General features: G+C 38.6%; 1 protein-coding gene across 2 annotated transcripts in view; it reads left to right on the top strand.

Moving 5' to 3' along the window:
* Positions 1-354: 354 nt before the first annotated feature.
* The window catches only part of LOC108117450 (putative serine/threonine-protein kinase STE20-like), a 60,036-nt gene continuing 42,641 nt past the window's right edge, over positions 355-17,749 (top strand). Inside the window, exons 1-2 of one of the 2 annotated variants that reach the window (XM_041817822.1) lie at positions 355-716; positions 12,617-13,045. In XM_041817822.1, the coding sequence (XP_041673756.1) occupies positions 413-716; positions 12,617-13,045 (733 nt within the window). In that variant the 5' untranslated portion in view covers positions 355-412. The remainder of the gene's footprint in view (positions 717-12,616; positions 13,046-17,749) is intronic. The other variant, XM_041817821.1, reaches the window with a different exon arrangement.

Below are 17,749 nucleotides of genomic sequence, written 5' to 3'. Positions count from 1 at the left end.
TTCCAATTAAATAAAAATTAAATGTTTATGCTATTCAGTCACATAGTATTAAAAATAGTTTATTAATTAATAATAATTAAATAATTAATCTTCGTCTTCATATAAAGTCGATCGCATTATCTAAGTAGCGGCAAGAATAAACTAACGATGCATAAGAAGCAGAATAGCCAAAACAAAAATACACCTTTATCATACCCATTGTATTTCGAGCAATTAATGTCTCGTATAAAGAAAACTGCGACATTTAAAATTCTTGCTATTTATGGGTTAATATTGTTAATTGACAGATTATCAAACAATAAAACTTTGTTCTAATCCACCGTTTCATTTTCAATACTTATTGCAATCAGTTGTCTAAAGGCAACTTAAAATTTGAAGAATGCGAACGGTCTTAAGGAAATAATTATTTAAGATGTACAGCAGTAACATACAACATTATAAACTGTTAGAAATTGTTAAATATGGGAAATTTGGATCGGTTTACAAGGGATTTGATAATAAAAATAAATCTTTAGCGATTAAAAAAGTTTATCTGGATCAACCAATGGAAAACCTTACTATCATGTGCAATGAAGTTATAACTATTCGTCGGTTTAAACACAGAAATATAATTACTATTCTTCACTGCTTTATCTATAAGCAGTTTGCTTACCTAATGTACCCATTTATGTCTTATGGAAATTGTGAAATGCTGCTTCAAAACGTCTATACATCTGGTAAATGTTGTATACATACATATATATTTGCATTTGTAAAATGCATTTTTAAATTTTCAATTTAAATTTTTTGTGTAAGCGTTTGTGGTTATTAATGAAGCAAGTAAGCAAGTTGTTTGTTTATCTGTGAATAATTTTAAGGTGGGCCGCCTAGAAATATCTGATAGTCGTAGAGTATAAGAGGAAGCGTTTCCGACCCTATAAAGTAAACACAGTGGCCCGCAGCTTATTTCGTGCAATTACCTAAAATAAGTTTGAGTCGTTATTCCTGCTAAGCTTAAACAAATAACACAAAAATGTTAACGAAGTAATTTAATAAGAAATACTAACATGTTTATTAAACTAAAACGATTTTCATAATCATAAAAACAAAAGACCTATTAAATAAAAACAAAATTTTCAACCTTTTTGGATGGCGGAGATTATTTCGTGCAGCAGATTCTACTTAACTTATTATTTGTAATTTAACTGCTAATATTTTGTATGCCATACTTTCTGCTTCAAAACAGTTTTGAGACGATTTGTCATGGAAGAAACTAACTTTTTAGTGGGTTCCACGTGAATTTTTGACCAATTTTTCCATAGGAACAGTATTCCGATCGCTTTTGTTCGAAACCTTCCTCTTTCTTGCAGCGTTGTCCATCCCAATTAAATTTTGGAGACTGTACTGGCGTTATAACGTCATAAGGGCAGTACAGATAAGCCAGGACTTCACATTTCCTGTTAAAATAAAAATCGATTAGAAAATTGAGGAAAACTGCGTTCTAACGGCTCCAAAAGTAGCTGAAGAGGTCGAGGACGAAATGGGAATGAAGTGGCACCGTACCAAACCCCAACTTTTTTACAATTACAATCATTTTGGTAAAATGGTATGTTTATATAAGGGTTTTAGTTTTTTGTTATGTACATGATTTGTTTTGTGTATCTGTTCTGTATTTGCCTACCAAGTTTTGAAATACTCTTATAATATCATTTGGATTGTTGTTGTTGTTAATTGCTCTTAAGGTGGAGTGGGGGTCGGGCCATATCGCGATTTTTTTCGACTGGTGGCTTTCTGCAATTTGCGTCGTTAAATTGGAAGAACATTCGTTTTTGTGAATGCACGGCGATATAACACCACAACAATTTTTCGTTTTCCTTTTTTCTCTTCTGGTAGAGAGGGGCATATTTTCTTTTTTTTTTTGCTTGTTATTTCAATAAGTGAACTATTAGAATATTAAATAGGGAGGGGATTTTTCGCTGCCGTTACTCAATAATGGAGCTTACAATGCCCTTCTTCCTTCTCACCAATCGACGCACTGACGTTACCTTATGCAAGTTCTACTACGGTGCCATCGGTAACTACCGTTTCTACAATTAAACCATTCACACCATGTCTACGTCGTCGTCGACCCTCCACCCAATTCTCTCATTCCAAGATTGCCTTGGCTCTGCAGTTTCACAAAAACTCAACCACTTTTACATTACAATTATTAAAAAGGAAACGTCCAAGAAACAAAACTGCAGGCCAAGAAGAAGAAAATTTTAGCTCTGCTAAGAAATTCCTAGATAGTACGTCTGTAAGCTACTACACCTATCAGCTTAAAAGTAGCAAAGGGCTTCAAAAAGTTATACAAGAAATAAAGCCATGCTTTTCGGTAGCTGACATTGCGAAAGGTCTTCAGCAGGGGTGCTCAAAATCGTCTTATGGCAGACCATTTACTGAAGTGGCGTTTTTGTGTTGGTTTGAAGCTATGTACTGAGAGAGAAAAAAGGGGAAACGCTATAGTCGAGTGCCGCGACTATAATATACCAATTATTTTTTTACACAATTTAAAAATATCAATTTCGCTAGTGGAAATTTCCAAAGCGCCACCTAATGTCGGAGAAAGCATGTTGTGTAACTGATAGTAACGTCACTACTCATGTGAGGCCTTATAACCTAAATTTCTTCATAAATAGCGAAATAATTTTCCGATTTGCAAAATCTTTGGTAGATCGATTGACACAAATATCGTGTACGCGTGTGAAAGCTATATATTATATTATTAAATATCTTTCTAATAATTCTAAGCGCCTGTTACAGAATTTAGTGTTAAGGGCCCTAAACCCAATTAGCATCGTGTGTACGGTATTCGCTTATACCTGCAAAACAGTCAGCAACGGCTGCTGTACATTTCGAAAACTTCTCAACGCCGAGCGTTTCATAACTTCGGTTGCTAAACATAGGTTTTTGCTAAATGGATTAGTATCGGAATTTTCAAAGTGTCAGGAGAAGAGCTAGAAGTAATTTTATAAAGATCATTGTAGTTTGAACATAGTACCCGAAATGGTTCATGTTGGGCAAAGTTCGAACTACAATGCTCTAAGGATAGAGGAATATAGTTTCTAGTAATCCTAAGGGGTACATGGATATTCAAGCGGCCTAGAAGGGCCTGGCTATCAATTTCACCCTTAAGAAGATTATGTATAAAGACGACCCCAAGCATCGTCCTACGATTAGCGAGGGATAGCAAATTGATTAGTAAGAGTCTACTTTTATAAGAGGGAAGGTGTATATTTGCATCCCAGTTGAGACCGCGGAGAGCAAATATTAAAAAATTCTTTTGGATGGATTCAGTAAGGCACTGGTGAACCCCATACTGGGGGTCCCAGATACATGATCCATATTCCAGAATCGGACGAACCAAAGAAATAAAAAGTGTTTTGGTAACATAGGGGTCGTTAAATTCCTTTGGCCACCTTTTAATGAAACCAAGAACTCCTCTAGCTTTATTAACCATAGAGGAAATATGGTCGGAAAACTTAAGTTTTGCATCGAGTAGGATGCCAAGATCTTCAACTGCATTAATTCTTTCCAGAGCTACACCATGCAAAGTATAAGTGGCAGCTTTAGGTCTTAGGCGACAGAACGTCATTGCTTTGCACTTAGAGCCATTAAGATTTAATAAGTTTGCAGAGCACCAGCTTTGAAAATTATTAAGGTCAGATTGCAGTTTCACCTGGTAGGAGGCATCAGTATATTGCAGACAGAGATTGACATCATCTGTATACATAAGTACTAGGGAGTCATTAATAACCAAGGGAAGGTCGTTAATGAATAAGGTAAAAAGTAACGGACCAAGGGGGCTCCCCTGAGGGACCCCGGAGGAAGCACAGACTAAACCAGACACTAAATTTTTAAAAAGAACTCGTTGCGTTCTACCTGTGAGGTAACTGCTAATCCATCCCAGGAGATCAGATTCACGGAGTCAAATGCTTTACTGAAGTCAGTGTAAATGACATCCGTCTGAAATTTATTTTGGAAACCAGTGATCACGAAGGATGTTAGTTCCAGAAGATTGGTAGTGGTAGACCGTAATTTCATAAAGCCATGCTGGCGTGGACATATGACAGATCTACACTGGTGCTGCAAGTGAGGCACAAGAATTTTTTCGAAAAGTTTCGGAATTGCTGATAGTTTAGATATACCTCTGTAATTTTCAGCATCCGATTTTTTTCCCTTCTTGTGAAGGGGAATGATAAGGGACTCTTTCCAGATAGCGGGAAACGTGGACGTTTCCAGGGAAAGGTTAAATCATTTTAAAAGGGGTTTGACCAGCAGAGCAGTACCTAAGCACACAGCCCGGTACCCCGTCTGGACCTGGCGAAAAGACTGGCTTCACATTCTGAAGATTCTTTATAACCCCACATTCCGACAAGGTGGGTCGGGAAATAAAGTTAGACCGGGGGATATCGTAAGCGTAAGTCTGCGCGTTTATTAACAAAGGTGAATAGGTAGTTTGAAAAAACTGTGCAAAAAGATCGGCAATTTCCTGATCCGTGCTTGCAGTAGATTTTCCAAACGATAGCAAAGACGGAAAGGTTTTAGATTTACGCTTAGTGGTAACAAAACTATAGAACTGTTTCGGATCCAGGGCAAACTGGTTCTTACATCGAGCTAAATAGTTCTGATAACACTGAGTGTTATGCACGGTAAAGTTAGACCGAGCCACCATATAATGCACGAAACAGTCATTGCTATTAGTTCTTAAGTATTTTTTTTAATAATTTTAATTTGATATTTTTTAGAATAGAAAAGTGCCTTGTATACCAAGGGGGTTTATCCGCCATAGCCGGATACCGCAACGGAACAAAGCGATCAAAAATTAGGTTTAGTGTACTATAAAATATATCTAGAGCAGTCAACATATCGGTGCATGCGTACAAATCGGACCAATCAAATTCTGAAATAAAGTTATTAATTTTTTTAAAGTCTGCTTTACGAAAGCATCGAATTTTCTTATCAGCGTAATTGTTCTTAGGCTTAGTGCATAGCCCCGTATCGATCGTAAGATCTAATGTTGGATGATAAGGATCTTCAGGGAGTGTGAGAGGTGGAGCTCTGTAAATGGATACGGCGTCAGTATCAGAGAGAAAGCACAGATCGAGCAAACGACCTAAAGAATTCCCTATATGATTAATTTGAGCCAGTGACATGTCTAACATGCCAGCAGTAAAGTCGTGATGCGACATAGGTGTTAAAGCTAAGGTGTTATCGTTCATGGACCAAGCCACCTGCGATAGGTTGAAATCACCCAACACCACCAGCTGATCCATGTCCGATAACATTGAGAAGACAGACTGAATGGCTGCTAGGTGCCGCTCATATGTCAAGGAAGCGGACTTAGGCGGAATATAAGAGCAAGTGAGATATAAATTTAACCTAGACAATGAGATTTTAACTGTGATAAATTCTAAGTCTTCAGTTTGAAGATTTATCACCTCGGAAACGAGATTAGAGTCCACTGAAACTAGGACTCCACCACCATTTCCGAGGGATCGGTCAAGCCTATATATTGTGTACCTACTGGGGAAAACTGCAGAATTAAGAATTTCTGGAGTTAGCCAGGTTTCGGTAAACACAATGACCTGGGATGCAAACGAGAAGCTTACCGAGAACAAATTAGAAAGTTTAGAGCGTAAGCCTCTAGTGTTCTGGTACGAAAGAATTATGGATGATGTTAGTTTTTTAGGTTTGCAGGAGCGTTTACTTGTGGAAGCTTAGCAACATTTTCGGGATCCGAAATATGGGCTGTTACCGGTGTCGTCACGATTGGAGTGGTAGACGGCAGCGGTGACAATGAAGGAGACTGTTGAAAATCAGACGGAGGGAGAAGGGAGTTATTTGCATTACTGGCGGTAACCGCCGGCGGCAAACGGGACGTTTTTTTGCGCTTCAACAATTGTAAATTGTTGAACTGAGTGTCCAGCGCAGAAAACAGGTCGTTAGCTTTTCGAAAAGCAACCAATACCTGACCGAACCCATTTTTAGTCTGCCGCATAAAAGATCTAATTTCCTTCAGAGCCTCACGACATCCGTAACAACAGTAGTGTAAGTCAGAGTCAGAACGACCCAAAGCCTCCGGAATGGTGGCTGACTTAAACCCTGCACGCTTGGAGTGCGCAATGTTATCACACAGCCAACAGTGGACGCTTACTTGGTCAACCGACACAATTTTATTGCATTTTTTAATGCAACAGATAATATCAGACATTTTGGTAAATAATTAGCAAGATGTAAACCACTGTGCCAGAAAAATATTATAGGGAAGAAGAAAGGGAGTTTGAGAGAAACAGTTAGGGGCAAGAGAGTAAGCGAGAGAGTGTTAGTGAGAGAAAGGCGTTATAAGAGAGTACAAGTTGTATAAGAGAGGGATAGAGAGTTTGTTTTCGAGAGCTACAAGCCAGTGGGAGATATAGAAAAGAGATGTTGTGCTGGAGAGGTAATCGGTGAAAGCGGTGTTAGAATACAGACCACAGTTGTTGATATTTGTTTGCAATAAATGCTTTATGCAAACAGATGACAATAAATGCACTGCACGCCGCGGAATCGAAAAGACGGTTTTTTTTTCAATTAGATAAACGTTTGAAAAAAGGTAGTAAAAACGAGGTGATTCATTCAATAATTAAATCACTAGAGAAGACGCAAAACCCAAAAACACAACCGCTCGCTTTGAAAGAGAAGTGATGCACGAACGAACACTATTATCGTGCAAAGGCTCAGGCTCCGTGGCGCGTCAACTTGCGGCGTTAAATACATTTTTGAGTGACTAACAGTTTGTCAAATTCCATGAAATTGAATTGCAGGTGAAATTAGAGTTAGTCGAGAGAAAGAATTTCGACTTTGACTGCTCGCAACTTAATCGTGAAGATGAAATCCGACGCGCGCATAAGATTTGCCACGGCTAACTGTGAAACAAAAGGGAAAATCTGCCGCTACCTAAAAAGCGAGAAAAGAAACTTAATGGCAAATTCAACCGAATTGCATGACATCAGTGCCGCCTTCAAAAGCAATTCGCGGCCTACAAGACTCCCGGAATTTCAGCTTCCGCGATTTGGTGGAGCATACATCATTTGGCTGGACTTCTACGCTATGTTCAACAATGTGGAAAAATTCTTACCAGGTGTCCAGTCCAGTCCAAGGAGCATTATTTGACGAAATTCCCGCAACTTCTAGGATTGACTCAAATATACTACTCAGCGCTACAACAAAGCAAAAAGGATGCACCTTTGTTTAAATTTGACAAATCTTACGGAAATTCATATCTGGCAGTTGTAGGAATTGCCACAAGAAGTATCATACTCTTCTACATATGCAATCGAATCTCATTGCACCCCTTCCACAACCTGGTCCTGAAATGACGCCACATACCTCATCTTTAGTTTCTATAGCCTTGCCCAAACCACCACATGTAGCTCTGTCTCCAAATAATACCGATAACGGGTTGCTTGCCACGGCAATAGTATTCGTCAAAAACCGCTCTATCGTATTCGTACCTTGTCGGGCCATACTCGATTCGGCCTCTCAAAGTCCTTGCTAGCATCGGATAAGTCGGTTAATATTTTTGCACAATACGGTAACGCAAAGTACAGCGCGTCGCTTATAGCAGCCGTTACCCAGACAATCACCTTCTATCAACCTCATATTCACCTTAACGCAGCTGAGTGGAAAATACCGGAAAACCTCGAGCTGACCGGAACTCTTTCCTATAAAAGTCAGCGCATTGACTTGCTTATTGGAGCAAGTGTATTACCTCAATTCAGGAACCCTACACTCAGTCGAAATCAGAATCGATTTCTGACACACTAAAGAAAAGTTGCCCAGATTCTACAAACACCAATTTCGAAGGAAAATGCTCTTTGCGAGCAGCTATTCCAACAGCAATAAGCTCGGCTCGAATCTGTCTAATATTCTGTTCTGCTTCCTGCCAAAACTAGGTTCGATGTTTTAGGAAATTCATAAACTAGGTGGAAATTCAGATTTGAAGTTGCAGTACGCAGCCCTTATTAAGAAATACCTCAACCTTGGCCACATCTTTAGCATCTAAAAACGCGGTGTTGCAAGAGCATTAGGCCCAGTTTGGGATACCCTATAGGATAATTTGCTATTTAGTATCTCAAGCTGGTGAACAGACCATTCTTTCGACAATCGAAGATTCTACGATCTGCTTGGATTGGGCCAATCATCACCAAGAAAAAGATTTTTATGTAGGTCCTATGGAAGGATAAGCTTGACTGGGATGAGCCCTTACTTACTCGCTTTGTTTTACAGCATAAATTATTTGGTCAGCATCATTGTATGCTGAATTATCTTTTTTATCTGCAGACAAGCCGAGATAAGCGCTATCGAGTCGCTGATTGCTCGGCTCGTCCCATTGCATTTCGTTTTGTATCACTGTCAGTCAGTCGCAGCGCTGCTTAAATAAATCGTAGAAAACAAAATCTCTCAACCTTTTCCCTTTTCCCAGGACAAAAATAATTTGATTTGTTACATTTATACCAAATATTTTAAAAAGAGAAAAAAAATTGTCACATATCACGACTGATATACTCGTAATATTGATATACTTTTAAGTTTAACCAAATTGAAATATTTTCCAAAAAAAAAAACAGAAGAAACGCTATAGGTGAATGCCGCTACCATAAGATTCCCGTTACTGTCATTTTGCTAGCAGATATTGACGCATTGCCACCATTTGTCATAAAGAAGCATGATGGTGACTTCAATGCCTATGTAAAACCTTATAAAATACACTTTTTAATAAATAATAAATCATCCAATAGTAATAACTTCTTCGGCTAGAAATAAAGGATCTGAGCCCACAAGCAATCGGTAAATCAAATCTGCATTTGTATAAATCCGAGATTCTGATTCCATATTATTAGACTCTGCAGCTTCTTCAGATATTTCACCAATCGGCAAAAGTACAAAATTGTATCCAAAGAGCCAATATTTGATGTAGTGATTCCGAAAGTAGTAGCATAGATAAAAGTTAATAATTAATAATTAATTAATTATAATCTCCAAATTTGTTTTCAATTGATTTTATAACCTATTGCCAAACACTTCGGCGATGTTGAAAACCGGAGTGTAGTGTCTTCATAAATACCCGTCGGCTACCAATTTCGGGCAGTATGGCCATGGTTTGTGGTACCACTTCCACCACTCCTGGGTTTGTCCACTAGAAGTCCCATTAATTTGCATTTGGAGCATCATAAAAACCCAAATGCTTAATCCGAACTTTCTATCACGTATAGTTACCGAGATATCAGCTTTTCTAGATCGAAAACCTTCTTTTTAGCCTTGAGGGCTTATAGTAGTAACAGTATACGATGCGCTGGCATCTAAAGATTATATAAACTGAATTTCAACTTTTTTGTAATTGTTCCTGAGATTTCAGCGATTTTAGATTTGCGCGATTTTTGGGCGTTAGAGTGGGCGTGGCATGATGCTGTAATAAACTTGCGCTGCTTAGGGACCTCAAGAATCTTCATGGTTAATATGAACTTTGTATCTCTCATGGTTCCTGAGATCTCCGTTTTTCGGGTTTTGTGGGAGTTAGAGTGGGTGTGGCTTGATCGGAAAAAAATAATTTGCATAAGGGGCATCATACGCGCAATAAGTATTCCGCACAGAACCATTATTTTCGAAATAAAATTGCACTATTTTCAAGCGTTGTTCAGGCGTGAGTCTATTCATGATGAATTGCCAAGCCAAACTGAAAATTATTCATTTGACAGCTGTTAAATTGGTCGCCATCTTGAACTTAAAGTTCTATACCTCTAAAAAAACACCCTTTATATGTTAATTCTTAGTAACTTTGGGAAAGGGACGTCTTAGAGTTCACATTGCTCCGAATAAGTAAATAATGCTTGCTAATATTTTTTGTACCTTTTTTATCCATTTTTGCCAAAAATATTCTTTATACTTATTAAATGAGATTAAACAAGAGGAAACGCTATAGTCGAGTTCCGTGACTATAAGATACCCGCTACTATTTTACAGAATTTTAAAATATTTATTTTGCTATTGGAAGTTCCCAATGCACCACCTGCTTTCGGAGAAAGCATGTTGAGTAACTGATAGCCTAAATTTCTTCATTAATAGCGAAATAATGTGCCGATTTGCAAAATCTTTGGTAAATCGATAGATATTGACAAAAATATGTTATACAAATTCAAACAAAGACATACACTATTATATTATGGACGCCACAGTTTTCCGCGGTTTGTGGTCGTTAGAGTGGGCGTGGCAGGATGCAGGCAAGTTGCAGTGGCATCTTTTAAATAAGTATTCTTAAGCACATATTTTTAGCTCTTATAGTATCCGAGATTTTTGCATTTTTGTTTTTTCGGGTTTTGTGTCTTTTAAGCTTGGTGGGCGTAAGAGTGGGTGTGGGATATTGATACCAGCATAAGGTGCGCTGGCATCTCAATATTGTACATGATGAATTTCAAATTTCTAGCTCATATATTTCTTAAGACTTCAGCGATTTTAGTTTTTTATGATTTGTGGCCTTATACCTGTTACATACTTTTAAACGAATCTAGCATACCCATTTACTCTACGAGTAACGGGTATAAAAAGTATTTTTAAAACAAAAAAGAAATCTACAGGAAAGTGATGCAACCATGAGATACACGTTACTTTGTTAATAAATTTGTTATTGTATATTAATTATATTTTGCCTAGACATTGATTATTGCCGGAACCATATAAAGCATTTGTATATGTTAACTGTCGGTGACGTCCTACATTTTTAATGTACTGGACTTACATTATATTAATATTATGAACTCCACAGTTTTTGCCAGTGTGTTGTATATCCTGGCGTGGTCAGCCCGTCTGTCTGTCTATATGAGTGTGAAGATATCACAATTCTGAAGATTTCTGAGACGTTATGTTTTGGCATCAAAGACGTGTGCTATATTTAAATAATCTTCTTTATAAATGAGTGAAAGTGTAACACATTTCTTTTGAGAAATTTTCTTAGACCTGTTAAAAAGGGACCTGTTAAATAAGTATATTCATTAAATCCTTATTTGTCACTATGCAAAACATCTTCCGAGTTTGTTGAAGCCGGCACTTCTTAATTTCTTTATTGTGAGACTCCGCAGCTTCACCTGAGAGATTTCCCATTTGCAGCAACGCATGTTCTATCACCTGAGCTGTGGATATTTTTTATTCGCTGCTAATCAATATCCAAAGTATCCAAATTTGGTTATAAGTACAGGGATACTTATCGTGGTATAAGAAACGGTATTGGTAACTATCGCAACGACTGATAACAAAATAACTACTACGACCTAAGAACGGCTATAACCGAAATTATAATATTTCGACATAGATAATTACTGTGGTGGAGCTAATAACAATAAACATAAAATTACCAAAAATTCAAGAAGTCAAAACAATAATGTCCGATAAACGAAAAGAATGCTCTTTAAGAAATACGTAAATAATTCATTAATACAGACTCATTAATAACAAAGATTATAGCGATACCCATTAAATATCCAGCATTGGTGTAGGAACAACAAAGTCCGTCTGCACTTTCACTTGGTAAAAGTGAACGAATATTTGGTGTTGGGTCTATTTTTAAGTGACAAGTAAAAAACTCAAAACAAATCTACCTCCGGAAGCAGTCGGTTAGCTTTAATTATAATCACCGACTAAGTCTAGGCCAACTGTGTCATTCTCCCCAACATAGTCTTCGAATAATGCAGCGGATCGTCGAAACAGCCGTCCTATCATCCGCGCATCCGGGCAATACACCAATTGTAATCTAGATTTAGACTTTAATTTTTTGTATGGACTACTAGGTAAAGATTTCATATAAATACAAGTTTTAAATTGACTTAAAATCAGAAAACCAATTGCCCATACTGAGAAACAGGTAATCTGTATCTCATTTCACCATACAATTAAAGAACCGAAAAAATTTATTCTCACCAAAAATATATATGTACCTTATAGGGTCGGAAAAGCTTCCTTCTACCTGTTACATACTTTTCAACGAATCTTATATACCTTTTGACTCTACGAGTAACGGGTATAACTAGCCCAATATGTAAACCCGCGAAGTTTAAATTGAAAAAAACGCACTTCTTGCCCACAGTAGTATAGTGAGAGACATTAAAGAAGGCAGAAGCAAAATATTAAATGTATTCAAACTATATGCAGGCTTATTTTACTCGTTTATATACGTGCATTTCTTTAATTTACATATTATTAATTATTTATAATACTTAACCGAAAAGGTTAAATTATTATCAACTTCATAACATTAGAACATTAGAAGTAAAAATTGTTCTACCTGGATTTGTAGTCGTATGTATTTCATTTTATTGCAATGTTTTTGTTCTGCTGCGATGCTTACTCAAACTAGTATATGACAAACTGACAATGATATAAGCTTTGGATATAAAAGAGTAAAAATATGTTTAACTTACTGAAATATCTCTATTTACGATTTTTTTATTACAGATAGTTGTATTAGTAATATATTTGGCTTGTCAAATATATTTTCTTGGGAATCTGAAATCTTAAAATTTGCCATAATTCATTCTTTAGCTGATAAAAATATTATTTATTTCAGGATTTCCGGAGACCATCTTAGCATTAATCCTAAAAGATGTACTATCAGCGCTTATTTATATTCACTCTGAGCATTGTGTTCATGGATCTATAAGGGCTAAGAATATTCTTCTAAATTCCAGAAAAGCTGTAGTGTCTAACTTTGGTGATTGCCAAACATTTATTAACCAGGGAGAAAAAAAGAAATGTTTATATGGATTAACTGCAAAAAATGAAAATCAACTGTATTGGACAGCACCAGAAGTTTTACAGCAAAACCTTTCTGGTTATACAGAAAAAATAGACATATATTCCATCGGAATCACTTCTTGTGAAATGGCAAATGGCTTTCAACCCTACAAAGACAGAGAACTGACATTTATGTATATTGAAAAAGTTCGTGGCAATCGTCCCTTGTTCCAGGATAAAATGTATCTAATGGAAGACCAAGGTAATTTTACGATTTTACTTTATACATACCTACATACATTTGTATTTATAAATACGTTTTATGCACATCTGATAATGATATTACTTCACGTTCCGGTGGGTAGTTAAAAAATAACAAAATCGATTTTATTCTTGTAGAGTAAAGGGGTAAGTGGGAGCCTTTACCTCCGATGATCTCTGAGAGTGGGAGAGCGACTAATTATGACTCTCTATAAGGCTATACTTTGACTCTCTTCTATTCTTTTTTTCTAATCTAATCATTTGAGCCGCAGAGAACAGACCATCTCAAGAACTACAAAAGCTAGAAAGTTGAAATTCAGTAAGTATAATCTTGAGATACCAGTGCATCTCATGGTGGTACCATTTTCCGGTCACACCTACTTTTTCGCCCATCCTCGAAAGACCGTTTTCGCATGTTGTAGAAAAGATGATATCTCAGTAACTATAAGTGATAGAAAATAAAATAAGCTTGTAGGTTTTTATGTTGCCCCAAATGCGAATTGTTTTCTTTTCTTTCATCTAGCCACGTCGACCAAAAATGCAAAAAAAATTTACCTATAAGAGCTATAAAGTTGTATTTAATATTGTGTGTATGTCTTCGTTTGACCTTGTATAACATTTTTGTGAAAATCTATCGATTTACCAAAGATTTTTCAAATCGGAACATTATTTTGCTATTTATGAAGAAATATAGGTTATAGGGCCTCACATGGACAGTGACGTAACTATCAGTTACACAACATGCTTTCTCCGACAATATGTGGCGTTTTGGCAATTTTCACTATCCAAATTAATATTTTAAAATTGTGTAAAACAGTAACGGGTATCTTATAGTTGCGGCACTCGACTATAGCGTTTCTCCTTTTTTGTTCGCTTTGTAGGCGTATGGCTGGGCGTGGCAAGAATGTGAATGCTTAATCTGCATTATAGTTTCCAAGCCCTTAGCGATTTCAGTTTTTTGTGCCTTTAAACTCCCGCCGCTGCGTAGTCTTCTCAAGAACAAGAACGATCAGACGGACGAACCGATGGACGCTACCTGCCTTTGTTACAATTTTTTCATCGAATACATTAGAGGATTGCTCGCTAGCGAGCTGCGAGTCAGAAGTGCAAGGGTATTTATATCCTGCAAATTTATTATCCAAATCAAATAAAACCAAGCCAATAATTAGTGCACCCGGTAAATAATGGGACAAAGCCGCGAAAGTCAACAACAGCAACAAGTCGAGCGCCGACTCTCTGTTGCTCGGAACAACGCGTACTTTTCGTATGTCTCTCCGGAGCCAGAAAATAGTGCAATGTCTTTAATGTCTCTGTCGCCACTACTCACCCCAAACAGCGTTGCCGTTACTCAGTCTTGGAGCTCACAATGCCCTTCCCAATCTCTTCCACGGTACCATCGGTAACTACCGTTTCTGAAATTACGACAACAACTGCTTATACGTCGCCGTCGGCTCTCCAGCCGAATCTCTCATTGCAAGCTGGACCAACAACAACCACTGCTACAGCTACGAAAACAAATAAAACCAAATCAAAATTCACCAAGCGGGTCCGGCTATACAGACCGGACTAGATCGGTACTTTCATATCAAGGGTAAGCCCAGAATACCGCGGTCGGTAACAAGTCAAAAATAAACCGTGTCCAAATTGAAAATAAATTACCCGGCAGATCTAACAGCAATAGATTTGCCCTCCTAGCAAAAAATGAACCAGAACAGGCTCAGGAGACCCAACCGAAACCTAATCCTCCTCCAATTTACATTTGGGAGAAAATCTCGAACGCCCTGCTAAACAAAAGTTTTGCGTCGACCGGGGACGGAAACTTTCATATTGTTTCGGTCACACAAAGGGATATCCATGAAACCAAACTTCAGACCAAATCTGAAGAACAATTCCGAGCTGTATCCAAATACCTGGAGGAAGCTACCAACTAAAACGCAGCAAAGGCCAGCAAGTGGTACTAAAAGGAATCCAGCCCGACGTAACCGCTTTGAAGTTGTCGATGCTTTTAAGGAAAAGGGTTCTCTGCAAAAAACGTCAGTAACATTGTAAATAGGAAAAAAAAAGCTGCAACTACCCTTCAGGGTCGAGCTCGAGCCAGACACCAGAGTCCTGAAGAAAAATGGAGTGCACCTCATCTATAATCTGCAATACGTACTGCACCGAAGAATTAACGTGGAAGAGCCACATAAAAGAAGCGGCCCAGTAAAATGCACAAGCTGTCAGGAGTTTGGACACACCAGGGCATACTCTTCAATTCGAACAGTCTGTGTAGCTTGTTGAGACTTCCAAAATTTGGCTAACTGCCCTGCCAATAACGAAAACCTCAATAAGAAAAAATTCGTTAACTGCCAAGGTAAGCACTCGGCAAACTACAGGGGCTGTCCGATCAACAAGGAGATAAAGGACCGCATGCGTAATGTGACTGCAACGCGTCATCAACTTCCAAATAAGAGGCTACACTTTCTACCGCACAGATAATCCAGATGAATTTCCGCCCATGGGGGAACCTGCATCCCAATAAGGGAACGCATCAAGCACCACCTCCACCAAAGTTTTGCAACTAATTACTTGCAAGCCACGTCTATCAAAATGCAGTCAGGCAACGGAAACCTCACCATAGCAGCTGTCTACTGTACAGCTCGCTTTTCTATTTCTGAAGGACAATACATGGCGAAAGCTTTTAAGCTGCTGGCGACTATAATGCCAAACACACGCAGTAGGGATCAACGCTTGTGACTCCCAAAGGAAGGCAATTATACAATGCCATCATAAAACCGAACAACAAATTAGACTTCGTTTCCCCTGGCAGCCCACATACTGCAAAAAACATTCCCTGCAATATAATAAGCGCCAAAGCGCTTTCGGACCTGTCGTCAGTCCATTCGCCAGTGCAAATAGCTCTTCTTCAAAGCGCAATAAGTACAGATCACCATCACAGGCTGACGTCGCACAGGCTGACTCACACATTAAATTAAACCAATTCAACTTTGAAGCGGACATCGACTGCTCTACCGATGCTCTTCAAAGAGTATTCGTGGAGGCAGCTACTATCTCAACACCACAAGACAGGGACCACCACTTCAAAACTAATCTGTAAATTAAACGGCTAGTCCTAGAAAAGAGCCATCATTAAAATGACGTCTTAAGAAAGCCACTCGCACGCTAAATCGAACTCTAAAGCAAGCAAGAGAAGATGCACAGCTGCGGTATATTAAAAAAATTCGCCAACCAGTACAAAAACATCCTCTGTGGAGGGCTCACCCAAATCTGATTTCCACAATCGAAACAGTCACTCTTATAAGAAATTCATATGGCAGCTGGGTCCGCAGATACGAGGGTACAGCCGAAAATTTTGCCTTACATCTCAGAAACGTCTTCCAGACGAACCCTGCCACTGGTTCTTTTGTCCTACCACAAATCGTATCTGAATCTATTTCCCTACCACCATTGTTTCAGCGACAGGAGATCGCAAAAGTCATAGGGGAACTGAAACCGAAAAGACCCCTGGCAGTGATCAAATAACCCCAAAAAGGGTTATTGAACTCCCAAACTCGGCCATTGAGGTTATTTGTAAGGTCTTCAATGGTCATGACACTCGGAAGAAATCTATTATTATTATGATACGGAAGTCCGGAAAAGACCACACAATTTCGTCATCTTACAGACCAATTAGTTTATTATCGTGTCTCTCTAAGTTGTTCGAAAAATGCCTTCTATCTCTCATAAGACCATATCTAGGAGCAGACAGTGTTATCTCTGCTCATCAATTGGCTTTCGTCAAAACCATGGAACAATTGAACACGTTAAAAGAATAACATCAGAAATTTGCACAGCCTTTGAGCATCGGGAATGCTGCAGCGCAATATTCCTCGATGTATGCCAAGCCTTTGATCGAGTATGGCTAGATGGTCTCATGCACACACTTGCCTGGTTACACTCACAAGCTTCTTGAGTCGTATCAATATAACAGAACCTTCGCAGTAAGGAGCAATACAGCAACATCCGGCGACTACTCTATCAAAGCTGGAATCCCACAAGGAAGCGCGTTAGGGCCTACTCTGTTCCTCTTATACACAGCGGATATTCTCACGTACGAGCAGCTAACAACATCTACGTTCGCTGACGACACGGCAATTTTAAGTAAGATTCCCCAAGTCAATGATGTAACGTAGACACTTAGAATGCAAGAAAGTACATCTAAAACTAAAAGCCAACAGCCTCCAGTGGATTCTTAACGCTCGTTCGACCCTGCGTCTGGACTACAAGGTTTTGCTTTAGAACTCTCAAGCCAATCTGGACATATGACTCCAAAGCTATGGGGAAACGACAGCAGGACCAACATAGACATTATACAGCGCGTTCAATTCAAACCAGAGTGCTGAGTCGCCAGTTTCTTTAATACGTGTGTTGGCCACTTCTGGCCGGGCTCTGGGTGATTGCCCCCAGAGTGCAGAGTTGGCGGTTTCCTTATTACGCGTGTTGGCCACTTCTGGCCGGGCTCCGGATGATTGTCCCCGGTGTAATAAAATGTAGGGCCTTATTGTCTGGTGACCACGACAGGACTGTCATGGTCGCCAAGTAATTGTTCCAGTGACAAAACGTGTTCCGTTTGACTATATTTTATTGAATGTTTTGATATGAATATATTCTTAAAGCTAAGAGCTCGCGCTGCGCTGCCTATAAAAACATCAGCAGAGCGGCAGCA

This window comes from Drosophila eugracilis, unplaced genomic scaffold (genome assembly GCF_018153835.1).
Source record: "Drosophila eugracilis isolate 14026-0451.02 unplaced genomic scaffold, ASM1815383v1 contig_1929, whole genome shotgun sequence".
Classification (NCBI taxonomy): domain Eukaryota; kingdom Metazoa; phylum Arthropoda; class Insecta; order Diptera; family Drosophilidae; genus Drosophila; species Drosophila eugracilis.
This window is presented reverse-complemented; position numbering and strand designations above follow the sequence as displayed.